The sequence below is a fragment of the Narcine bancroftii genome, chromosome 1, assembly GCF_036971445.1.
Source record: "Narcine bancroftii isolate sNarBan1 chromosome 1, sNarBan1.hap1, whole genome shotgun sequence".
NCBI classification, from domain to species: Eukaryota; Metazoa; Chordata; class Chondrichthyes; order Torpediniformes; family Narcinidae; genus Narcine; species Narcine bancroftii.
Genome location: NC_091469.1, coordinates 164,337,535 through 164,364,157, shown reverse-complemented (window position 1 = coordinate 164,364,157; position 26,623 = coordinate 164,337,535). Strand labels below are relative to the sequence as shown.

Here is a 26,623-nt window from a genome sequence, read left to right as displayed (position 1 = left end):
AGAGCGTTAGCTGATTGGCAGGAAGGAGAGAGTTGGGATAGAGGGATCATATTCTGATTGGCTGCTGGTGGTGTCCAGAGGGGTCGGTGTTGGGGATGGTTCTTTTCATGTTTTATATTAGTAATGGAACGAACGGCTTAGTGCCCACGTTTGTAGATGATACGAAGGTCGGTGGAGGAGCAGGTTGTGTGGTGGGAATGGAGGCTGCAGAAGGACTTGGACAGATGAGGAGATTGGGCAGAGAAGTGGCAAATGAAATATAATGTCAGAAAGTGGACGGTCATGCACTTTGGTAGAAGAAATAAACGGGGAGAAAATAGAAAATGCCCAGATGTAAAGGGACCTGGGAGTCCTTGTGCAGGACGGCCTGAAGGTGAACTTGCAGGTTGAGTCACTGGTGAAGAAGGCAAATGCAACAAGGGGGCTTACAGCTACCAAACTTTAAGAATTATTATAGAGCAGCTCAATTAAGATATCTATCAGATTTTTATCAAACAAGGGAAAAACAAGATTGGACCAGATTAGAACTAGATAAAATAGGGGAGAAGGTACCTGAACATATATAAATGGGTTGAAAAGCTGGTGTAACATGGGAGTTCACCAGTACTGCACCATCTGCTCAACATTTGGAAGAAGATTCATGTAGAAAGGAATAAAATAAATTACCAACCACCAAAATTAATATTGACGCAAAATCAACTAATCCCTTTCACAATAGATAACCTTTCCTTCAGAGAATGGGAGAGAAAAGGGATCAAAAGAATAGAAAATTGTTTTTTGGGAAATAAATTATTATCTTTTGAAGAAATGAAGGACAAATATGGTATAACTCACAGTACAATGTTTGCATACCACCAACTGAAAACCTACTTGAAGGACAAATTGGGAAGCAGGCTGAGGTTACCAGAAGGAAGCAGCTTTGAATATGTGATTACAGACACAATGATAATTAAAAGATTTATAACAAACATGTACATCAAACTGCAAGAGAAAGAAAACGAGGAAACAAGCTAAACCTAAACAAAAATGGGAACAAGATCTAAACATAAAGATAAAATGAAACATGGGAAAAGCTATGTTCCGGAACTATGAGAAATAAGAAATACAATAAACACGAGGTTACGTATGATACAATATAATTGGTTACACAGGCTATACACCACGCCCCAAAAGTTAAATAAATGGGACCCCAACAGTATCAGACAGATGTTTTCGCTGTAAGAAGGAAAGGGGGAACAACAGGACATGCAATTTGGGCATGTGAGAAAGTGGAAAAGTTTTGGGAAGATCTAAATAAGGTATTAAATAAAATCACAAAAAGCAATATACCAAAAAAACCCAGAGATCTTTCTTCTAAGTAATATAAGAAGTAAAGAATTAGGCCTCAAACTGGATGATGCACAAAAAAGATTTATTACGATAACCTTAGCTGTAGCAAAAAAATGTATAATGTCAACTCTCCTGTACAGAGAATACAGCAATGGTACATAGAAATGAATAAATGTATTCCATTGGAAAAAATAACATATAATTTAAAAAATAACGTCACAGTATTCAAACAAATTTGGGAACCGTACATGGAACACAACAGAGAAGACCTACCGCGGACCTCCACCCCCTAAAATGATAGAAGGAGAAGAAGACGAAATGAACTGACCCTCTATGTAAAAGTAGATGACACAAATTTCTTGTTTATTTTCATTGTGTGATGACATTGTTTAATGGGTTTAATGTATTGTACATGTTGAATGTTTAGTGGGTGGGGAGGGGGGGTGGGAAAGGGGAGAAAATTACACTGTGTATCTTCAAGAGGGAAATGTTTGTGTGTATTTTGGTTAATATGGTTCATACTGTGAAAAAATTTTTAAAAATTTTAAAAAAGAAGGTAAATGCGGTGCTGGCGTTCATTTCAAGAGGAATAGAATCTAAGAGCAGGGATGTGATGTTGAGGGTTTATAAGGCCCTGGTGAGGCCTCACGTGGAGGATTGTGAGCAGTTTTGGGCTCCTTGTTTGAGAAAGGATGTCCTGATGTTGGAGAAGGTTCAGAGGAGGTTCACAAGGACGATTCCAGGAATGAAATAGAGATATTTGACAACTCTTGGCCTGTACTCTTTGGAATTTAGGAGAATGAGGGGCGGATCTCATTAAAGGCGTGGACAGAGTATATGTGGAAAGGTTGTTTCCCACGGTGGGAGAGTCCAGGACAAGAGGGCACAATTTCAGGATCGAAGGGCATCCATTTAGAACATAGATGGGGAGGAATTTCTTCAGCCAGAGGGCGGTGAATCAATGGAATTTGTTGCTACAGCTGGTTGTGGAGGCTGGGTCATTAGGTGTATTTAAGGCAGAGATTGATAAGTTCTTGATTAGCCAGGGCATCAAAGGTTATGGGGAGAAATCCGGGCAGTGGGGCTGAGTGGTGAAAATGGATCACCTCACGATTAAATGACAGAGCAGACTCGATGGGCTTAATGGCCTATTTCTGCTTCTGTGTCTCATGGTCTTGTGTGGTGGAGGGGTGGGGTGTGACCAATGTGGAGGCATGACACGTATTCTGCGTTCCAGGGTCTCCAATGTTCCACAGGGTCCGTCAGCCAAGTTCCTGGTGCAGAACGGTGAGTGTTTACAGTGTCCCACTCCCCAACCCAGAGGTCTTGGTGGGGGTGGGGGTGGTGTCCCAGAGGTCTGTTGGGGGTGGGGGAAACCAGAGGTCTGTTGGGGGTGGGGGAGACCAGAGGTCTGTTGGGGGTGGGGGAGACCAGAGGTCTGTTGGGGGTGGGGGAGACCCAGAGGTCTGTTGGGGGGAGTCCCAGAGGACTGGAGGGGGCCCTAGAAAACTGGAGGGAGGGGGAGTCCCAGAGGGCTGGAGAGTGGCCAATGTTGGACCTTTGTTCAAGAAGGGATATGGGAATAATGCAGGAAGCTCCAGTAATCCTCACATCAGTGATGGGGAACTGTTGGAAAGGATACTTAGGGTTAAGATTTATGCACTTTTGGAAAGTCACGGACAGATAAGGGACAGTCAACGTGGATTTGTGAGGGGGTAAGTCACATCTTAACTAATTTTTTGAGGTGACATTGATAGTTGATGAGGGTAGGACAGAGGATGTTGTCTACATGGACCAGTCAGGTGTTTGACAAGGTCCCGTGTGGAAGGCTGATCCAGGTGAGATGCAGGGGGTGCACGGTGAGTTGATAACTTGGATTTAGAATTGTCTGTGGAAGGGTGAAGGATGGAGGTCTGTGACCATTGGTGTTCCACAGGGATCCGTGTTGGGACCCTTATTTGTGATGCATAACTGACTTGGATGAACAAGAAGGTGGAGAGGTTCGATGATGCAAAGATTGGTGAAGTTACATCCCACTTTAAGAATTCCCTCTGCCATCAGTGCTCTGTGATTAGTAAGGGATTGCTTAAGGTGGTATGTGGGTGGAAGGAAAAAGGTTGAAAACCACTGTTTTAATTGTACCTCATGGTCTCGTTACGTGCAGGGTTTCAGAGCTCCAAAGGAAATGGGCCAATGACAATTTTTCTCAAGCAAAATATTTCAGTAACAATTGGATGTAGAGCAGTGGTTCTCAACCTTCCCTTCCCACCCAAATATCACCTTAAGCAATCCCTTACTAATCACGGAGCACCGACGGCCAAGGAAATACTTAAAGTGGGATGTGAGTGGAAGGAAAAAGGTTGAAAACCACTGGGTTAGAGGGTTATCAAAAAATACAACCGGATATAGACCAGAGGAGTGTAGAAGGATGAGAGGCGACAATAGAGGTCTACAAGATTCTGAGAGGCATAGATAGGGTGGCAGTCAGTACCTGTTTTCCAGGTCAGGACGAGCAAACTCCTGAGGATGTGTGTACAAAGTGAGGGGAGGGCCGTTTAGGGGAGATGTCATGGGGTAAGTTTTCTACACGGAGTTGTAGGAGCCTGGAATGCCTTGCCAGGGAGGGTGATGAAGGCTGGAACATTAGGGGCATTTAACAGACTCTACGACAGTCACATGTATGGAAGGAAAATAGAGGGTTACGCTGTGTGGGGTTGGGAGAGAGAAGGTTCTGTTGTTTTTGGAATATATAGATCAGCATATTATAACTCTGATAAAACATTGTCTGTTCCTTTGGCCGGTTACAGATCTGGGTAGAGAAATGGCAGATGGAGTTTAATCCAGACCAGTGGGAGGTGCTACACTTTGGTAGGGGGAATGGAAGGGAGCATCTGCGGTTAATGGCAGGACTCTGAAAAGCATTGATGTGCAGAGGGATCTGGGGATCCAGGTCCACAGCTCATTGAAAGTGGCCACACAAGTAGACATGGCGGGAAAGAAGGCGTGTGGAATGCTGTGCTTCAGTGGGCGGGGGACTGGGTTAAAAATAAATAAGTCATGTCGCAGCGAGATCAAACTTGGGTTAGGCCACACTTGGAATTCTGGTTGTCCCATTACAGGAAAATGTGGAGGCTTTGGAAAGGGATTTACCAGGATGTTGCTGGATCTGATCGTACAGGAAGAGATTGGACAAACGTGGGCTGTTTTCTCTGGGACGTCGGAGACTGAGGAGTGATCTGATAGAGGTTTATAAAATCGTGATAGGCAGTCCCCGGCACTTTGGTGATCGCTGGGACTGCGGTGATGCTTCACCGTGCAGCCTAAGGTGCCGTGGGCGTTGAAGCGCGGACTTGCTGAGTGCTGCTGTTTGTTTGGCAGTGCACACCCTGGCTGAGCTGAAGATGTCCGGCAACTGCCTGAAAGGATCCAGACCGCTGCTCTCCTTCGATCTGGTGAGACCCCTGCCGAGCGCTGACCCACCCCCCCAACAAACCCCACTTAGACCCCTCTGTCTCCCCCTCTCCTCAGACCTTCTATCGACCCCCTCGCAGCCGACCCCCTCCTTTCACTAATCCCTTCTTGCCAAACCCCTCCCCTTGGACCCCTCTGTTGACCCCTCCCCGCTGATCCCCCACCCCCTCAAACACACCCCCCTTGCTGACCCCCACGCCTTACCCCTCCCCTCGGACCCCTTCAATTCCTCTCTGCCACCCTCTCTCACTGTTCCCCTGCTAAACCCCTCCCCTTGTACCCTTCCACCGACCCCTCCTTTCTCTGGCGCCCCCCCCCCCCCTTGCTGATCCCACCACCTCTTCAAGCACCAACCCTCAACCCCCCCCCCCCCCCCCCCCCCGGCTGACCCCACCCTCTCTACCTCTCTGCAGGCATTTGACCGGGAGCCTCACTATCGCCTCCTCAAGGAACTCTTCATCCAGGTGGGTATGGGAGTCCAGTTTGGGTGGGTGGAGTGGATGTGGGAGGGGGTGGAGGTTCAGGCATGTAGATGCTGGAGGTTTGAATCAAGGAGGCCTGGTGGGGCCAGGGAGGGGATTGGGATGTAGAAGGAGGGGCTTGAGTTGGGAGTTTGGGCGTGGGTGGGATGGCGAGAGGTGGGTTTGGGGGAGGGGGGATTTTCGGGGGGAAGGGGTTTTGAGGGTGAGGGGGTTTCAGGACAGGGAGGAGAATTGGGGGAATTGGGGAGAGGGATTTCAGGGAAGGGGTTTGAGGATGGGGAGGAAGGACTGGAAGGGGGGAGCAGCGAGGGGGCTGGGGGAGTGGGGTTGGAGATGGGGAGGAGGGTTGGGAAGGGGAGAGGGGTTTAGAGGAGTGGGGATGGGGTATTTGAGGGGATCTTGAAAGGTTGAGGATGGGGAGAGCTTCATTTGTGGGTAGTGGGGAGGGGTGTTGGGTCGAGGGGGGGTTCTCTTTGTACCTCTGCCTCACTTGTGGTGGGTATTGCAGACGTTCTCCACACCCCGGTACCACCCACGGAGCCAGCCCTTCATCGACCACATCTTCACCTTCACCATTGCAGACCAGCGCATCTGGTTCCGAAACTACCAGGTCAGTGGGGGAGGGGGGAGAGGGCATTGGCTGGGGAGGGGGAGTTGGCTGGGGAATGGTGGGGAGGGAAAGGGTTGGGGATATGCGATGGGGAGTGTGTGGAAGAGGAGTAGGGACAGGACAGGGGGTCCAGTGGGGCATAGATAGTGGTGGGGTGAGGGTCCCAGCTGCTGTACTGTCTGTCTGTATTGTACTGTACCTCATTACTGAGCCTCCGACTCCCTTCCTCCTCCCCCCCCCCCCCCCCCCCTTACATGGTGTTACCTGCCCACAGATCATCGAGGAGGACGGTTCTCTGGTGGAGATCGGACCCCGGTTTGTCCTGAGCCTTGTGAAGATTTTCCAGGGCAGTTTTGGGGGGGCCACACTTTACGAGAACCCCAGCTATCGCTCGCCCAACGAGGTGAGGCTTCTATCTGCCCCCAACCCCGTCTGCCCGAGCCCCTCCACCCTGGTCCCCGTCTCTTCGAACCCCCGACACAGTCGCCATGACCACCCCCACAACCCCTCTTTCCCGAGCCCCTCCCTGCAGACCCCATCTCTCTAAATCGAACCCTGTGTCTCTGATCCCCCACCCCATTTCCACGTGCCCCTCCCCTCCACTCTGTCTCCCTGGGACCCACCCCTGCTGGACCCCATCTCTCCAAATTGGACCCAAGCCTCCTGTCCTACTAAACCCCTCTCCCCATGGCCCTATGCCCTTGACCCCCATGCCCTCAATCCCTGTCTCTGCTCCCCCGATCCCCTGTCTCTGCTCCCTGATGTTGTGTCCTCTGACCCCATGTCTCTGCCCCCCGACAATGTTCCCTGAACCCCCGTCTCTGCCCCCTGACGTTGTGTCCTCTGACCCCATGTCTCTGCCCCCTGATGTTGTGCCCCCTGACCCCTGTCTCTGTTCCCCCCCCCCCAGCAACGGCGCTTCCTGCGGATGACCACGGCGGCCAGGTTCAAGGACAAGCAGGTCATGAAGGAGGTGCAGCAGCTGCAGAAGGGCCGGGAACTGCAGACGATGCCCGAGGACCCCACGCACGATGTCTTCGACACGCCCGTCCCGGAGAAGGTTCCCCGCATTGAGCTGGCGCCACCAGATCCGCCCGCCCCACCCAGGCACCGGAACCGGCCCTTCAAACGGCAGCGGGTCCGCAGGCGAAAATAGGTGGGGGTTGGGTGGGACTCCGCCTCCCTGTGCTGGAGCCCTGTCCCTGTCCCTGCCTCCCCCAGACATGACACTGCCCACCCACCAGATCCAGAGCCCGCCCCCCCCCCCCCACCCAAGATCTTGCCCACTGCCTGATGTGGATCTGGGCCCCAAGGTCCCTCTGTACTTCAACACTGAAGAAAGCTGCTATTAACCGGTAACTCTGCCTTGAGGTTTGAGCTCCCATGTTCAGATTTACTGTCAGGGTACATGCGTGGCATCACATTACAGCGCTGAGATTCTTATTCCTGTGGGCCAGGCAGATGTTCTATTTATCGGCAGTGCAAAAACTGTACTCAAGATATGTACACAACAGTGAGGCGTAAACAAATTGACTGCAATACAGAAAATAAATTTTCAGTAATAAGTCCGAGTCCTTAAATGAGTCCCTGATTGTATTTGTTGTTGAGTCTGATGGTTCTTTGGTTCACAGTCCAATCTCACTTCTCATTCCTCCAAGTTCACTGGTTGCAGGCAATTCTTATACTGTGCAGAGAATTTAACATTTATAAAGTTCACCAGGCTTTGGTGCTCGAAATGTAAATGGTTACCACTCAGGAAGGTTCTTGTTGGTTTTCAGAGAGAGATTTGTTGTTCCAGGACATCCACAACTGATGTACTTCCATCAGCCACTCCAGTGTCTTGCCAAAGAAACTTGCCCCCCTCAGGGTTCTCCAGATGATAACCTCTTTCTTTCAGGTCACCACAGATTTCCTTTTTGTTTCCCTTATTTCAAGTGAAACATTATACAGGAAGTCCTCTCCTCTTGTATAGACAACAAGGGCTTTGGCCAGGCTGAACTAAGAACTCAAAACCTGTCTTCAAAATTCTGTTTTTCCACAAGCTTGCCAGCTTGTCCTGTTCTAGTCCCAGCTGCTGCTGCTGAGTGTCAAACTGCAGAACTGATCTCTGTCTCTCTCTCTCTCTAAAGCCTGTTTGACTCTCTCTGCTTGCAAAACCACATGACCCTCTTACAAGAGCTTGAGCTGCAATTGGATGAACTGAGGATCATAAGGGAAGCAGAGGCAGTGATAGAGAGGAGTTACAGGGAGACAGTCACCCCTAGAAGGCAGGAGTCAGGGAATTGGGTGACTGTGAGGAAAGGAGGGAGAGCGCCAGTGCAGAGTACCCCTGTGGAAGTGTCCCTCAGCAACATGTATTCGGTTTTGGATACTGTTGGGGGGAACAGCCTATCAGGGACGAGTCGTGGGGGTCAGGTATCTGGCACAGGGGCTGCCCCTGAGGTTCAGAAGGGAAAGGATAAGAATAGGATTCTTGTAGTTGGGGACTCATTAGTCAGAGGGACAGATAGAAGGTTTGTGGGACGAGATCGGGGATCCAGGATGGTATGTTGCCTCCCTGGTGCCAGGGTCAGGGATATCTCTGATCGAGTACATAGCATTCTGCAAGGGGAAGGAGAACAGCCAGAAGTCGTGGTCCATGTGGGGAATCAATGACTTAGTTAGAAGCGGGGATGAGGTCCTGAAACAGGATTATGTAGAATTAGGTAGGAAGTTCAAAAACAGGATCTCCAAGGTAGTAATCTCTGGATTAAATGTGTTCAGGATTGTTTTCTAAATCAGTTAGTAGAAGAACCGACTCGGGACAGTGTAATACTGGATCTCCTGTTAGGAAACAAGCTAGGTCAGGTATCAGACATTAATGTTGGAGAACCAATTGGTTCTAGTGATCATAATTCTGTTACTTTTAAGGTAGTTTTAGGGAGGAGCAAGGAGGGGCCTAAAGTTGAGGTTCTGGATTGGAGAAGAGCAAATTTCGAAGGAATAAGAAGGGATTTGGGGAGTATTGAGTGGGACAGGATATTTTCAGGTAAGGATGTAAATGAAAAATGGAGGATATTCAAAAAAGAAATTTTGAGGGTACAGAGTAGATATGTCCCAGTGTGGATCAAAGGAAAGGCTGGAAGTCATAGGGAGGCTTGGTTTTCGAGGAATATTGGAAATTTGGTTAGGAGAAAAAGGGAGGTGTACAAGAGGTATAAAGAGCAGGGAGCTGAGAAGTTGAATGAGGACTACAAGGAGTGTAGAAGGAATCTTAAGAAAGAAATTAGAAAGGCCAAAAAAAGGCACGAAGAGGCTTTGGCAGACAGAGTAAAAATAAATCCAAAGGGTTTCTACAAGTACATTAAAAGTAAAAGATTAGTGAGGGATAAAATTGGACCCCTTGTAGATAGCGAGGGTAGGCTGAGTGAGAAGTCTGAGGAAATGGGGGAAATTTTGAATGATTTCTTTGCCTCAGTATTCACTAGGGAAAAAAATATTGAACCAGTTGAAGTAAAGAAAAATAGTGGGGAGGTCATGAAGCATATAAGGATAACCGAGGAGGTAGTGATGGCTGTGTTAAAAAAGATAAAGGTGGATAAATCTCCCGGACCGGACAAAATATTCCCTAGGACACTCAGGGAGGCTAGTGGACAGTTAGTGGGGCCATTAACAGAGATATTTAGGATGTCACTGGCCACGGGGGTGGTACCAAAGGATTGGAGGGTGGCGCATGTGGTTCCTCTATTTAAGAAAGGGTCCAAATGCAAACCTGGGAATTATAGGCCTTGTACGTGTGACGTCTGTGGTGGGCAAGTTGATGGAAAGTGTTCTGAGGGATGCTATTTACAAATATTTGGAGGTACAGGGATTGCTAGGGAGTAATCAGCGTGGTTTTGTCAGGGGTAGATCATGCTTGACAAACCTGATTGAGTTTTTCAAGGGGTTACAAAAAAGGTTGATGAAGGGAAAGCTGTGGATGTTGTCTATTTAGACTTTAGTAAAGCTTTTGACAAAGTTCCCCACAGGAGGTTAGGAAAAAAGGTGGAGGCATTAGGTATAAATAAGGAGGTAGTGAAATGGATTCAGCAATGGTTGGATGGGAGGTGTCAGAGAGTAGTGATAGAAAATTGTTTGTCCAATTGGAGGCCGGTGACGAGTGGAGTTCCTCAGGGATCGGTCCTCGGTCCACTATTGTTTGTTATATATATTAACGATCTGGAAGTAGGGGTGGAGAATTGGATAAGCAAGTTTGCGGATGACACAAAGATTGGTGGTGTTGTGGACAGTGAGGAAGATTACCGTAGATTAAAAGGTGATTTAGGAAGGCTGGAGGTGTGGGCTGAGAAATGGCTGATGGAATTTAATACAGATAAGTGTGAGGTGTTACATTTTGGAAAGGCAAATTTAAATAGGTCATATGCATTAAATGGTAGACAATTGAGGAGTGCAGAGCAACAAAGGGATTTAGGAGTTGTGGTAAATAGTACCCTCAAGGCTGATACTCTGGTAGATGGTGTGGTGAAGAAGGCATTTGGAATTTTGGCCTTCATAAATCGGAGTATTGAATTCAAGAGTGGGGAGGTTATGATGAAATTGTACAAGGCATTGGTGAGGCCAAATTTGGAGTACTGTGTACAGTTTTGGCCACCAAATTAAAGGAAAGATATAAACAAAATAGAGTGCAGAGAAGGTTCACGAGAATGTTGACAGGATTTCAAGGTTTGAGTTACAGGGAAAGGTTGTGCAGACTAGGGCTTTTTTCTCTGGAGCGTAGAAGATTGAGGGGGGACTTGATAGAGGTTTTTAAGATTTTAAAAGGGACAGACAGAGTAAACGTGGATAGGCTTTTTCAATTAAGAGTGGGGAAGATTCAAACTAGAGGGCATGGTTTAAGATTGAAGGGGGAAAATTATAAGGGGAACATGAGGGGAAATTTCTTTACGCAGAGGGTGGTGGGGATGTGGAATGAGCTTCCGGCAGACGTGGTCGAGGCGGGATCATTGGTTACATTTAAGGAAAGACTGGATCGTTACATGGAGAGGAGAGGACTGGAGGGGTATGGACCGGGTGCTGGTCAGTGGGACTAGGAGGGTGGGAATCTGTTACGGCATGGACTAGTAGGGCCGAACTGGCCTGTTCTGTGCTGTGAGTGGTTATATGGTTAAACTCTCCTCCAGAGGGCAGCAGCCCAAACAAGCTCTTTCATCTGTTGCTTTTGGTAAACAACAATCCATTTGTGAAATCTCTTGAACACTCTTGAAAGCTCTTGCAAAAGCTTAGGAGCTGATACGTCTACCATGAGGAAGAGCTCCAGTATTTTAAATAAGATCTGTTTTAAAGTGTTTGTATGTAACCTACTCTAACAAACCTTTCCCAATTTATCTCCCAAAAACATATCTATATACTCTGTCACAGTGGACAGTTTTATTTTGCACAACCAATAAGTGGTAATTCTGCTGTGCCCACAGGAAAAGGGATCTCAGGGCTGTACGTGATGTGATGTATGTTCTCTGGCATTAACTCTCGGGCAGGACAGGCAGCTCCACATTCCAGGCTACGGTAACTTTTGGAAAGACAGGGGTGTCGCATTATTGGTTAAGGAAGATATCACAGCTGTGGTCACAGGTGACAATACAACTGGTACGACTACATGGGGAACAAAAAAGGCACAGGACATGTAGGTCCCATTAGTAGTGGTTGTCATAGTAGGAGCTTTTAACTTTCCAAATAAGTTAGTGTGTAAGGGTATGATGGGGAGGAATTTGTCAAATGTGCTCAGTAAGGTTTCCTCTGGGAACATGTCGAGGTTCCCACATGGGAGAGAGGAACGTTTGATCTAGTCCTGGGGAATTGGGAAGGGCAAGTAGATGAAGTCCTTGTGGATGAACCTTTGGGAATCAGTGACCATTGTTCAATGAAGGTATAAGGATAGTGCTGGAAAGATACAGGGCAAGGCCACAATTTAATATTTAGAATGAGAGCAAGTCCAACCTTGAATATAAAAGACAAAAACTAGCTGGTTAATTGGAACAGCAGGAAGAGGAACATCAAGAAATGGGACGTCTTCAAAGGAGAATCCAGGACCTTTGTGTTCCAAATCGCCCATGAGACTTTCACCAAAGTTAGATCGGAGCCACGGCTGAGACGCATCTCACGGACAACGTTAAATCGCTGTTTTAATTAAACCACCCAGCTCGTCCCAGTATTTCAGGAAATTGCTCCCTGTTCTGCTTGCTGATATCCAGACTGCTGCCTCGCAGCTCGCCCCGAAACTTGCGTTTCACACCAGGTCATTAGTTTTGCAAGTCGCTTTTGATCCGAGGCTCGCCATGAAACAAGCAGCAAACTGTGGACTGGGACTCAATCCTGCCAAATCAGAGCAGAGATGGAAAAACCCAGGTTGCCCTCAATGTAAAGCAGCACAGCAGGGACAGCAATTATTTTCAACACAGCCACTTAACCCTCTCTATTCCACAGCTCAGCGTCTACATTTTAAATTAGACACTTGCAAAGTATTGAGGTCATTTAAGTAGGAATAACAGTAAAACGTTAACAGTACAAATTTAAAACTTCAGCTCAGAAATTTCAAACCACATTATATTAAAACCTGCGCTTTTCAAAACCGTGTGATGCAGGGTCTGCCTGTATTTAAAATGATGAGGGGGACAGACAGAGTAAATGTAGGTCAGCTTTTTCCTCTGAGGGTGGGTAAGATACAAATCAGAGGACATGGGTTAAGGGTGAAAGGGGAAAAATTTAGGGGGAACTTCTTCACACAGAGACCGGTGGGAATGTGGAACGAGCTGCCAGCTGAAGTGGTGAATGTGGGCTCAGTTTTAAATTTAAAAAGCATAAGGACAGGTGTATGGATGGGAGAGGTATGGAGGGTTATGGACTAGGTGCAGGTCAGAGGGACTGGGCAAAAAAAAGTTTGGCACAGCCTAGAAGGGTGGAAGTGGGCTGTTTCTGTTCCCAGCGGGTGTGTTACTGCGGACCATGTCATTGACATGATCCGAACTCCTGTCCTAAGTAATGTGGGCAAGGAGACCGAATCGTGCAACCCAGGTTACAGTGAGCATCCTGATACATGTCTCTGCCGTCGTATCTGCTATGTGAACTGCCTCCGGCCACCTGGTAAATCTGTCCACCATTGGAAACAGGTACCTGATCCTCTGGACACTGATAGTGGGTCAAGAATGCTCAAACCTCCTCTGTGTCAGCTGAAAAGGCTGCAGCGGTGCCTTTACGGGCCTTTGGATCTTGGAGGTTTGGCCGTGTGTGCACGTTCTGGCCCAGTGTCCCACCTGTTTCCAAAGTCTGTGCCACACAAAACGACTGGAAATTATTTTGACAGTGGCCCAGATTGAAGGGTGGGCTAACTCGTGCAAGGCATCGAAAACTTGTCATGTCCAGGCAACAGGAGCGATGGGACGGGGTCATCTCATTGAAATGTCACACAGAGCTTTAACGCTCTGGGTCTGATGGGCACGTTCAGTGACCGCAGTGCAATTCGTAGGTATCTCCTTGTCATGTTGGTGGGCCTTTGCTCAAGTGGTAAAGTCCACTCCCGGCGACAAGGCGCAAACTGGCTGGGTTGCAGCCCGAGAAAGTGTCAGCGACTGTGTTGCTTTTCCCTGAGATGAGCTTTGATGAAAGTAGAGAATTCAGATATGGATGACAGGTGACATTGCTGGCGAGCAGACCATGGGCCTGACACTTTCCGTACTGCTGTCCTTTCCCAATTTCAGAACATCATCTTCACAGAAACATAAGCGTCAATATTCTGAATTACTACCTTAATATTCCAATAAATTGCAGCTTTATGTTGCCTTTAATTGGTTGATAAAAACACATTGAGAACACATTGAACACACTTCACATTGAGATTTTCACAACTTGAGTAAAGTATTCTGTATAATAATATTCTTCATTAAACAGTTCAACCAAAATTATGATAATTAAAATGAAATGAGATGAATTCAAAGAAAAGTATCGACATTGCGTCTCGAGCTGCACGAATATTACTATGTGTGATATAACCATATACAGAACAGGCCAGTTCGGCCCTACTAGTCCATGCCGGAACAAATCACCACCCTCCTAGTCCCACTGACCAGCACCTGGTCCATACCCCACCAATCCTCTCCCCTCCATGTAATTATCCAGTCTTTCCTTAAATGTAAATAACGTCCCTGCTTCAACTACCTCCGCCGGAAGCTTATTCCACATCCCAACCACCCTTTGCGTGAAGAAATTTCCCCTCATGTTCCCCTTATAATTTTCCCCCTTCAATCTCAAACCATGGCCTCTGGTTTGAATCTCCCCCAATCTTAATTGAAAAAGCCTATCCACGTTGACTCTCTGTCCCTTTTAAAATCTCGAACACCTCCATCAAATCCCCCTTCAATCTTCTACGCTCCAGAGAAAAAAGCCCCAGGATGCTCAACCTTTCTCTGTAACTCAAACCTTGAAATCCTGTCAACATTCTCGTGAACCTTCTCTGCACTCTCTCTATTTTGTTTTTTCCTTCCTATAATTTGGTGACCAAAACTGCACGCAGTACTCCTTGTACAACTTCATCAGTGTATAGCAACTATGGTAATTCAACAAATAACACCTTCTGCTTGAAGGGGATAGACATAAAATTAACTACAAATCAAAAACACAAGGTTTTAACCTTTACACATGGGTCCGACACTAGCAAACGCAAAGGTCGGGGTGGGAGGTGGGGTGGTTGTGACCCTTGAAGATTGTAAACTCCCTACCTTCAAGAAAATGCCTGGTACAGCTCCAGCAACTCCTTGCCAAACACCCTGTGTTTAATCTCTGGCTGAAAAAGGCTAGTGGCCTCCATTGGCCATCAACCAGCTGCCAGTTCGGAGGCATCCACTGTGAGGGCTGTAGGGACGTTTACTCATGGGTGGGCCAGGAACATGGCTTTGGGCAGGGTGTGTTTTGGTGTAATTGAAACCCTACATTGCTTCATCTGACCATTCGACCACCTTCGGATTTTGTGGACATCAGGGAAAAAAGGGGTTGTGTGATCCAGGCCACAGATGGAACAAACCGGTGCAAGAAATTAACTAATAAATTCCTGTGGGCATTTAACTGTGTCAAGCCTAGGGAATTATGGGAAGGCTTCCATCGTAGACGGTGGTGCTGTGGCACTGTGGTGGTTGATACGATGTCTTAGAAAATCGATAGTTGACAACCCAAATTGACACTTTGTGAATCCAACACTTTGATTGTGAATCCAAAATTGTCGTGACGGCGGCAGAGAATACATAGGGGTTCCTGGTGGGAGTGACTGGCTACCCGGACTGAGGAAACATGGGACTATTTTATGCTCGAACATGAGCCTTATCACACCTGAGAGGGGTGCATGCACAGTGAGAGACATCTATACGTGACCCAGTAGCCTGATGTGAGTAAAGAAATGTGCTGTTAAACTGACAAGACTTGTTTATTAAGTCTTCAGATGGTACAACATGGACACAACATGTTTTTAAGACTAAAAGACATTCAAATGAACTCAGAGGCTGAATGGGGTGAGGATGGCCGTCTTCGGGATATCTGCTGGGTGGACCGGGAGCTGATGATATCCCCTAACCAGATATTTTCAAGATTCTATGTGCCTCTTGTAAGTTCGCTGTGAAATCTTGTATGTGCAGGACTGGGTATCTATCGGAGGTGGTTGCATCATTCCACCTCCTGCGGACTCCATCCTCCTGTGGATTTAGGAACCATATGGATGGAGAGGCCGCCGTACAGTCCCCACTTCCTCCATCCTCTGAAACTTCTCCTTTGCGAGTCGGAGCTTGTACGGGGGTAGCCTGTGGGCCTGAGCATGTTGGGGACGTCCCTGCGTGGGGATGAAATGCCTCGCACCATGTTTTAGTTTCATTATTGAAAAAACTGCAGTGAGATGATGGACAGAAATTCTGATAATTACTCTGTCAAATTCGTTACTAGAGAACATTACGGAGTCCAGGTGTGGAGTGAGGAAGTCTGAAAAGTTTTGGCGTTGACCAGCCGTCATCCTTTAAGGTCCACTAACAAACCATGGGCACAGAGGAAATCCATGCCCAGCAATAGTTGCGATACCGCGGCCCTGGTAATGTCGATTTGAAACAGCTGACACTGAACTGTAATGGGATGGTTCAGGTACCATCGGTCTGGATGGTGCTGTTGTGGCCGCCGTGATGTCTGGTCCAGCCTTTTTTATCCTAGTATCAAGGCCCAAGGGATCGAGGATACTGACCTCCGTACCCGTGTCTACTAGGAACCTGCCTGCGCCCAGAGTGTCTGTCCCAGACATACAAGATGCTATCCTGGTGACCAGCCACTGTAGCCGGTAGCGATGGCTGGCCCATTCATTTCCCAGAAACAAGCATGGAGGTTGGCATCTGGGGGCCCCGGATCCCCACCTTCAGTGGTAGAAACACCGACCGGAATTGTCGCCGTCACTGGTCGTTGGCACGGCCGATTTTGTCGTTGGGGTGCATTGAGTTCTGTCCTTGGATGAGATGCAGCCCTAATTGCAGCACTGGCCACGCCATGTTCCTTTGCGGGCCAAAGAACGCCTGCATATGCAGCTACCCTTTGTGGATCCGTGAATCCGATAGGAGGCGGATATCTTCGGGCATCTGCTCTCGAAAGATTTGTTCAAAGAGCAGACGCGCTCTATGGCCAGCTGCCAGCGCCAGCGTCAACACCAATGGCACCCGGTCACCCATCGTCCATTCGGAGCAAACATGCGGCCCATTTGCGGTGTGATAGGCCAAATATCTCCTACAACAGAGCCTTGAGAGCTTCCTCCCTGTTGTTGTCCAGAAGTTGCTGTGGGGAAATTGGCTATTTGGCCTGCTGTTTCTCGGGAGTGCAGCCATCATGTAGTCATACTTGGGTTCACCTGTAGGAATATTCCTGACCCAGAATTGGGGATTGTCCTGATGAACCCGGACCAGTGGAAGAATGTTCCAGAATACTGGCGGATTCAGGGAAACGGCATTAGGGTTGCTCATCATTTCTCTGGGTTCAAACATTTCTCCGTTGGGGTCACCACAAAGGCGGGGTGCTACAACGAGTAACGGAGGTGGGTTTCTTTTTGAAAATTTTACTTATCAATAATAATAAATCATACAATGAAAATACAATCCAATATATAGTATTTTATCCCTTAAATCCCACCCCCAACCCCACCCAAACCCCCTCTAAACTATCCCTGGAAAAAAAAGAGGAAGAAATCTATAACAATTCCATTCAATCATTTGCCATGCTTTGGGACTACGCCACCAATGTATGGGAAAAGAAATATAATTTATTCACATATATTCCATATACGGGCTCCAAGTTTTAATAAAAAAAGGATCATTGTTTTGTAAATTCTATGTTACTTTTTCCAAGGGAATACACGATCTCTCTATACCATCATTGGACGCTCAATTTAACCTTATTCCATGTACTGCAAGACATTTCCCAGCCACTGCTAAAGCCAGTCTTAAAAAAGCAATTTGAAATTTATCTAATTTTAATTCCAGACTCAATGTTTTAATATAACCCAATAAAAATATCTTATAGTCAAAGGAAACTTTAAATTTAAACATAACCTCCAGAAATTCCTTGATTTTATTCCAAAAAGGTTTAACTGTCTCACATAACCAAACCAAATGTAAGGAGGTTCCTACTTCTTAATAACATCTAAAACATAAATCAGACGAAACATATTTATATTCCTTCAATTTCTCCAAAGTCAAATATAATTGATAGATAAAGTTATAATGAACCAACACATTTATAATTTTAGTTATATGGTTTTCACATATTGACTCCAATCATCTGGAGAAATAGGTATTCCCAAATATTTCCCCCACTTCACTCTAGTTCTATCAATATCTAGTTTAGGCATTTTATTCTGCAATAAGGTATACATATCCAATATAAATCCTTTCTTACCACCATCGGTAAGTAAAGTTTCAAATTCAGACCTTCTAGGAAGCCTCAAAGAAAGGCAAAAATTATCTAACAGTAATACTTTAACTTGATAATAGGAAAAAAATGTACTCGAAGATATTTCATATTTTTCTTTCATTCTTGGAAATGAAATAAAACAAAATAACTCGTCTCATAACAAACCCAAGCACTCGCGCCCCTTCCCTTTAACCCCCGCATCCGGCGGGGGTGGGAGTCGCGTGGACTTCCCGTGCGGGGCTCAACCCACATTCTGCTTGATGCCATCGATTGCTTTCCTGTGCGTGACTGCTGGGGCCGGTTTGCCCGCTGCATTAGGTGAGCCCCGCTATGCGGTGGGAAACACTGCCACCATCTTTGATTGTTCCCTTAAAGTGACTCGGAACCTCGTAGCATCTCAACTCTGCTGAGACCGCACTTGGAGCACTGCATTCAGTTCTGGCCTCCTCATGGATGCTGTGGAGAGGGGGCAGAGGAGATTCACCGTGATACCTGGATGAAGGGCTCAAGCCCAAAACGTTGGTTATGAACCTTTATCTTTGCTGTTCAAAGTCCACTGTTTGACCTGCTCGTTTCTCCATCGTGTTTTTATTCATAGTGTGGGACAGGGATGGCTTTGCCCAAGACACCACAGGGAATGTGACTCAGACCATTGCTCATCACAGCTTCTCACCAACACCCTCCATCTGCATCTCTGGCTGATTTGGGGAAACCTGTAACAGACTAAAGGATCCATCCAACCCTGGCCACACTCTCTTCGGCCCCCTCCATTTGTCAAGTTGTGGTGTGCTGTGGTGCAGCTAACAACACACAGAACTTGAGAAGACTACGACAGGCTTTAATCAGCTTAAAGGTGAACACCAGGTCTGGTTCCATGTGCCTGTCTGCTTCAGGAAGGGGCCGGCTCGTGTCTCTATATGGGCCAGTGATTGACAGTGAGTAGGCAGGGCCAGCCTCCCAGGTTTCCTACCTGCAGGTACAGTGGTTGCCCCCTACAGTTGGGCATGTGGGAGTGTGGCCAGGGTAGTGGTTGTATCACCTGTGACAGAGTATATAGATATGTTTTTGGGAGATAAATTGGGAAAGGTTTGTTAGAGTAGGTCACATAAAAACACTTTGAAACAGATCTTATTTAAAATACTGGAGCTCTGCCCCATGCTCAACATGTCGGAGCCTCACAGCTTTTGCAAGATCTTTGGAGAGTGCTCAAGAGACTTCACTAATGGATTGTTGTTTACCAAAGGCAACAGATGAAAGAGCTTGTTGGAGCCACAGATTGTCTGAAGGAGAGCTTGCTAGTCTAAGAGGGTCATGTGGTTTTGCAAGCAGAGAGAGAGTCAGACAGGCTTTCTCTCAGAGAGAGAGAGAGATCAGTTCTACAGTACTACAGCCAGCAGCAGCAGCTGGGACTGGAACAGGACAAGCTGACAAGCTTGTGGAAAAACCCATTTGGTAGATGGCCTGGTCAAAGCCCTTGTGGTTCATGCAAGAGGAGAGGACTGGCTGCCTAATGTTTTACTTTGAATAAGAGAAACAGAAAGAAACTTTGTGGTGACCTGAAAGAAATAGGTTACCATCTGAAAAAGCCTGAGGGGGCAAGTTTCATCAACAAGACACTGAAGTGGCTGATGGAAGTACATCAGTTGTGGATGTCTTGGAACAACAAATCTCTCTCTGAAAACCAACAAGAACCTTCCTGAGCGGTAACCATTTACCTTTCAAGCACCACAGCCTGGTGAATTTTATACATGTTAAATCTTGTGTACAGTATAAGAATTGCCTGCAACCAGTGAACTTGGAGGAATGAGAAGTGAGATTGGACTGTGAATCAAAGAACTTTTCTAAACTTAAGGTTCTCACATGTTTGCAGAGGAGCATTGGTCCCGGAGACGTCAGCCATTCTGGTAGGGAGAAACCAGTTGCTGAGTTCCTGGGGAATGAGAAAAGGTGCTAGTGAGGGGTTTGATTTGTAGCCATGCACAAGAGCGACCATATGGCATGGAGCGCCTCGGGATGGCCTCTTACCAGTAGTCGATGGACCAGCCTTTAGACCTCAGAACCAGGACCACCTTCCAGATCACCCCATTTTTGTCCTCCACCTGCTTGTTGCCTCTTGAGTTGTAACAAGTCGTGTGACTAGTCGCAATGCCTCATGCTACCAGGTGCTGGTGCAGCTCCTCACTCATGAAGCTGGACCCCTGATCACTGTGGATGAATGCCAGGTATCCGAACATGGATAAGATCTGCGTCAGAACTCTGATAACAGTAGCTGTGGAGGTGTCAGGGGAAGGGATGGTGAAGAGAAAATGGGAGTATTCGTCCATGACTGCAAGGAAGTAAACGTTCTTGTTCGTGGAAGGCAGGGGGCCCTTGAAGTCAATGCTAAGCCGTTCAAAGGGCCAAGTGGCCTTGACGACTTGGGCCTGTGGCAGGCGGAAGAAGCGTGGTTTGCATTCTGCACAGACCCTGCGTGACTCGGCCATGGTCCAGACTTCTTGTACGGTGAAGGGAAGGTTCTGGGACTTGATAAAATGGTACAGGCACATGACACCCTGGTGGCAGAAGGATTTGTGAAGCACCTACAGCTGGTCAGCCTGCACTGCTGCACAGGTCCGGGACAGGGTATCGGGGGAGTCATTGAACTTCCCTGGTCTGTACTGGATGTGGTGGCTGAACGTGGCCAGCTTGACTCTCCAGCGCAAGATCTTATTGTTCTTTATCTTGCTCCTGTGGGTGGTATTGAACTTCACGCTGGTCGGTGAGGAGGGTAAACCTCCTGCCTGCCAGGTTGTGGCACCAGTGGCGGACCACTTCCACAATCACCTGGGTCTCCATTTCAATGGTGGAGTGTTTGAACTCTGAACTGTGGAGGATCCTGGAGAAAAGGCCATGGGTCACCCCTTTGGATGAGGACAGCCGTGAGTGCAATGTCAGAAGCATCTCACTCTACCTGGAATAGGGTGTCCTCATCAACAGCATGCTTCATGGCATTGGCGATGTCCTGCCTGATGTGAGCACAAGCTGCTTCAACCTCAGGGGGAGGGGAGAGGTGGTGACTTGGGCCAGTGGGCAGGGACCTTATCTGAAAAATGGGGGACCCACTGGGAGTAATAGGAGAAAAACGCAAGGCACCTACTGAGGGCCTTGAACGTGTGGGGGAGGGGTAGCTCCAATAACGGGCACATCCATTCAGGATCGGGGCCGATGACACCATGTGCCACGATGTACCCCAGGATGGTGAGGCGGGTGGTGCTGAACACGCACTTCTCTTTGTTGTAAGTGAGGTTCAGCTCCTCGGCCGTCCGGAGAAATCTCTCCAGGTTGGCATCGTGGTCCTGCTGGTCGTGGCCACAGATAGTGACATTATCCAGGTACGAGAAGGTCGCTGTTAGGTTGTGCCAGTCTACAATGCGGTCCATCTCTCACTGAAAATCAGAGATCCCGTTAGTGACCCCAAACGGGACCCAGCGGAACTGGTAGAGGCGCCCGTCTACCTTGACGGCAGTGTATGGTTTATCCCAGGTGTGGACAGGGAACTGGTGGTAGGCTGACTTTAGAGCATTGGTGGAGAAGGCCCTAAACCTAATATGTGGGCTACCTTGTTCACCATGTCGGCAATGTGGGGCAGTGGGTAGGCACCCAGCTGGGTGTACTGGTTTTTTTTTTAATTTTTATTTTTCACACTATAAACCACATTAATCAAGATACATACATTTTCCTTTTCAAATATATACAGTGTTGTTTTCTACCCCCACCTCTTCCCATCCCACCCTCCCTACCTCCCCTCCCATTCATTTAAAGTTCAGAATCTAAGATACATTAAACCCGTCAAACAATGTTGTCACTCAATAAAAACAAACAAGAATTTCCACTGAGTCAATTCTTTTCATTCCCTTCTCCTTCTGTCATTTTAGGTGGTAGATGTCCCTGGTAGGTTTTCTCTATTGTGTTTCATGTATGGCTCCCATATTTGTTCAAATATTGTAATATTATTTCTTAAATTATATGTTATTTTTTCTAATGGAATACATTTATTCATTTCTATATAGCATTGTTGTATTCTCAAGTTATCTTCTAATTTCCAGGCTGACATAATACATTTTTTTGCTACGGCTAGGGCTATCCTAACAAATCTTTTTTGTGCACCATCCAAATCAAGTCCAAATTCTTTGTTTTTTATGTTACTTAGGAGGAAGATCTCTGGGTTTTTTGGTATATTGCTTTTTGTGATTTTATTTAATATCTGGTTTAGATCTTCCCAAAATTTTTTCACTTTCTCACATGTCCAGATTGCATGAATTGTTGTTCCCATTTCTTTTTTACATCGAAAACATCTGTCAGATACTGTTGGGTCCCATTTATTTAACTTTTGAGGTGTAATGTATAGCCTGTGTATCCAGTTATATTGTATCATACGTAACCTCGTATTTATTGTATTTCTCATAGTTCCTGAGCATAGCTTCTCCCATGTTTCATTCTTTATCTTTATGTTTAAATCTTGTTCCCATTTTTGTTTAGTTTTACTATTTGTTTCCTCGTTCTCCTTCTCTTGTAGTTTAATATACATATTTGTTATAAATATTTTGATTATCATTGTGTCTGTAATCACATATTCAAAATTACTTCCCTCTGGTAACCTCAGACTGCTTCCCAATTTGTCCTTCAAGTAGGATCTCAATTGGTAGTATGCCAACACTGTATCGTGAGTTATATTATATTTATCCTTCATTTGTTCAAAGGATAATAATTTATTTCCCGAAAAGCAATTTTCTATTCTTTTGATCCCTTTTTTCTCCCATTCTCTAAAGGAAAGGTTATCTATTGTAAAAGGGATTAGCTGATTTTGCGTCAGTATTAGTTTTGGTAGTTGGTAATTTGATTTATTCCTTTCTACATGAATCTTCTTCCAAATGTTGAGCAGATGATGCAATACTGGAGAATTCCTACGTTGTACCAATTTTTCATCCCATTTATATATTATATGTTCAGGTATCTTCTCCCCTATTTTATCTAGTTCAAATCTAGTCCAATCTGGCTTTTCCCTTGTTTGATAAAAATCTGATAGGTATCTTAATTGTGCGGCTCTATAATAATTTTTAAAGTTTGGCAGTTGTAAGCCTCCTTGTTTGTACCATTCTGTTAATTTATCTAGTGCTATCCTCGGTTTCCCCCCCTTTCCATAAAAATTTCCTTATTATTTTCTTTAACTCCTTGAAGAATTTCTCTGTCAAGTGTATTGGTAATGCCTAAAATAGGTATTGTATCCTTGGGAAAATGTTCATTTTAATACAGTTTATCCTTCCTATTAGTGTTAATGGTAAATCTTTCCAATGCTCTAAGTTGTCCTGTAATTTTTTCATTAGTGGATAATAATTGAGTTTATATAGATGGCCGAGGTTTTTATTTATTTGTATACCTAGGTATCGTATTGCTTGCATTTGCCATCTGAATGGCGATTCTTTCTTAAATTTTGAGAAATCCGCATTATTCATTGGCATTGCTTCACTTTTATTTGCGTTAATCTTGTATCCCAACACTTCTCCATATTCCTTCAATTTCCTATGTAATTCTTTTATTGATATTTCTGGTTCTGTTAAGTATACTATAATGTCATCTGCAAATAAACTGATTTAATATTCCTTGTCTTTTATTTTTATCCCTTTTATTTTCTGTTCTTATCAGTTCTGCTAGTGGTTCTGTGGCTAACGCGAACAATAAGGGTGATAGTGGGCATCCCTGCCTTCTTGATCTGTTTAAATTAAATTGCTTTGATATATATCCATTTACTGTCACTTTCACCAATGGCCCCTTATATAATGCTTTAATCCAATTAATATATTTCTCTGGTAAACTGAATTTTTGTAGTACTTTGAATAAATAATTCCATTCTACTCTGTCAAAGGCCTTCTCTGCGTATAAAGCAACTGCTACTGTTGGCGCTTTACTCCCTTCTACTGCTTGAATTAAGTTAATAAATTTTCAAATATTGTCTGTTGTTCGTCTTTTTTTAATAAATCCAGTTTGGTCTAGATTTACTATTTTTGGTACATTGTCGGCTAATCTGTTTGCTAATAGTTTAGCTATTATCTTATAATCTGTGTTAAGTAGAGATATTGGTCTATATGACGCTGGTGCGAGTGGATCTTTCTCTGTCTTTGGTATTACTGTAATTATTGCTGTTTTGCATGAATCTGGTAAGCTTTGTGTTTTATCAATCTGGTTGATTACTTCCAGGAGGGGCGGAATTAATAAATCTTTAAATGTTTTATAGAATTCTATTGGGAATCCATCCTCTCCTGGTGTCTTATTATTCGGTAGTTTTTTTATTATCTCTTGTATTTCTACTATTTCAAATGGTTCTGTTAATTTATTTTGTTCCTCTATTTGTAATTTTGGTAGTTCAATTTTAGTTAAAAATTCATCTATTTTGTCTTCTTTCCCTTCGTTTTCAGTTTGGTATAATTGTTCATAGAATTCTCTGAAGTTTTCATTAATCTCCGTTGGATTATATGTGATTTGTTTGTCTTTATTCCTTGATGCCAATACCATTCTCTTAGTTTGTTCTGTCTTAAGCTGCCATGCTAGAATTTTGTGCGTTTTTTCTCCTAGTTCATAATATTTCTGTTTTGTCTTCATTATGTTCTTCTCCACCTTATATGTTTGTAGAGTTTCATATTTTATTTTTTTATCTGCCAATTCTCTTCTTTTAGTTGTGTCTTCCTTCATTGCTAATTCTTTTTCTATATTTACTATTTCCCTTTCCAACTGCTCTGTTTCCTGATTGTAGTCCTTCTTCATCTTGGTTACATAACTTATTATTTGCCCTCTGATGAACGCTTTCATTGCATCCCATAGTATAAATTTATCTTTCACTGATTCCGCATTTATTTCAAAGTACATTTTAATTTGTCTTTCAATGAATTCTCTAAATTCTGCCTTTTAAGTAGCATGGAGTTTAATCTCCATCTATACATTCTTGGAGGGATGTCCTCTAACTCTATTGTCAATATCAGGGGTGAGTGGTCCGATAATAGTCTAGCTTTATATTCTGTTTTTCTAACTCTGTCTTGCATGCGAGCTGATAACAGGAATAGGTCTATTCTTGAGTATGTTTTATGTCTACCCGAATAATATGAATATTCCTTTTCCTTTGGGGTGTTGTTTCCTCCATATATCCAAAAGTTGCATTTCTTGCATCGATTTAATTATAAATTTGGTTACTTTGTTCTTTCTGTTAATTTTTTTCCCAGTTTTATCCATGTTTGAATCCAAATTAAGGTTGAAGTCCCCTCCTATTAGTATGTTCCCTTGCGTGTCTGCTATCTTCAAAAAAATATCTTGCATAAATTTTTGATCTTCTTCGTTAGGTGAATATACATTGAGTAAATTCCAAAACTCCGAATATATCTGACATTTTATCAATACATATCTCCCTGCTGGATCTATTATTTCCTCTTCTATTTTAATTGGTACATTTTTACTGATTAATATAGCTACTCCTCTAGCTTTTGAATTATACGACGCTGCTGTTACGTGTCCTACCCAATCTCTCTTTAATTTCTTGTGCTCCATTTCAGTTAAATGTGTTTCTTGCACGAATGCTATATCAATTTTTTTCTTTTTTCAGTAAATTTAGCAGTTTCTTCCTTTTGATTTGGTTATGTATTCCATTAATATTTAAAGTCATATAGTTCAACGTAGCCATTTCATACTTTGTTTATCTTCCCTTTCCGTTTCCTCATCATCACCTTTCCTTCTTATCCATTTCTGTTTTCTTGTTTTGAACACTTTATAAGACAACATTTCTAAAACATCAAACATTTCTCTTATTCTCCCATCTAAAATTTCTTTAACCCCACTATCCCTTCCGCTTCCTGAGTTGCCCTTTATCCCTTGTCAGGCAACCACATCTCCCCTCTCTGTTTGGATTTGCGAATTCACTCACAAGCGTCAACTGATTTCGCAGTGAACGTAACTCCTCCCCACCCAGCCCCCCCAGAAAAGATTCTAATTTTCATATACAACAAAGGTCACTCTCTTAATTCCCTCCTTACTTTCCTTTTTTTCCCTTATTGATTCTTATCTATACTCTATATATTTTCCTTTAAATACGCATGCACTCATGTACACACATATATACATACATACACAATATAGTTCGTGGTCATTTTTGCTCTTGTTACATGTCTTCATCTCTCTGTCTGTTTTGTAGTTGTTCTGCAAATTTTCGTGCTTCCTCCGGATTCGAGAATAGTCTGTTTTGCTGCCCTGGAAGAACTATTTTAAGTACCGCTGGGTACTTTAGCATAAATTTATATCCTTTTTTCCATAGGATCGCTTTTGCTGTTTTAAACTCCTTTCTCTTCTTCAGGAGTTCAAAACTTATGTCTGGATAGAAAAATTTTTTTTGACCTTTGTATTCCAGTGGCTTTTTGTCTTCTCTTATTTTCTTCATTGCTTTCTCCAATATATTTTCTCTTGTTGTATATGTTAGGAATTTTACTAAAATGGATCTTGGTTTTTGTTGTGGCTGTGGTTTAGGGGCTAATGTTCTATGTGCCCTTTCTATTTCCATTTCTTCCTGTAATTCTGGTCTTCCTAGGACCTTGGGGATCCAATCTTTTATAAATTCTCTCATATTCTTGCCTTCTTCATCTTCCTTAAGGCCCACTATCTTTATATTATTTCTTCTATTATAATTTTCCATTATATCTATCTTCTGAGCTAACAGCTCTTGTGTCTCTTTAACTTTTTTATCAGATTCTTCTAATTTCTTTTT

General features: G+C 44.7%; 1 protein-coding gene across 7 annotated transcripts in view; it reads left to right on the top strand.

The window, feature by feature from the left end:
- bxdc2 (brix domain containing 2) overlaps positions 1-7,472 on the top strand; it is a 142,447-nt gene extending 134,975 nt beyond the window's left edge. For all 7 annotated transcript variants that reach the window (XM_069884363.1, XM_069884388.1, XM_069884354.1 and 4 more), the window contains exons 5-10: positions 2,567-2,616; positions 4,708-4,781; positions 5,214-5,264; positions 5,791-5,892; positions 6,167-6,295; positions 6,803-7,472. In XM_069884363.1, the coding sequence (XP_069740464.1) occupies positions 2,567-2,616; positions 4,708-4,781; positions 5,214-5,264; positions 5,791-5,892; positions 6,167-6,295; positions 6,803-7,048 (652 nt within the window). In that variant the 3' untranslated portion in view covers positions 7,049-7,472. The remainder of the gene's footprint in view (positions 1-2,566; positions 2,617-4,707; positions 4,782-5,213; positions 5,265-5,790; positions 5,893-6,166; positions 6,296-6,802) is intronic.
- The last annotated feature ends 19,151 nt before the right edge of the window (positions 7,473-26,623 follow it).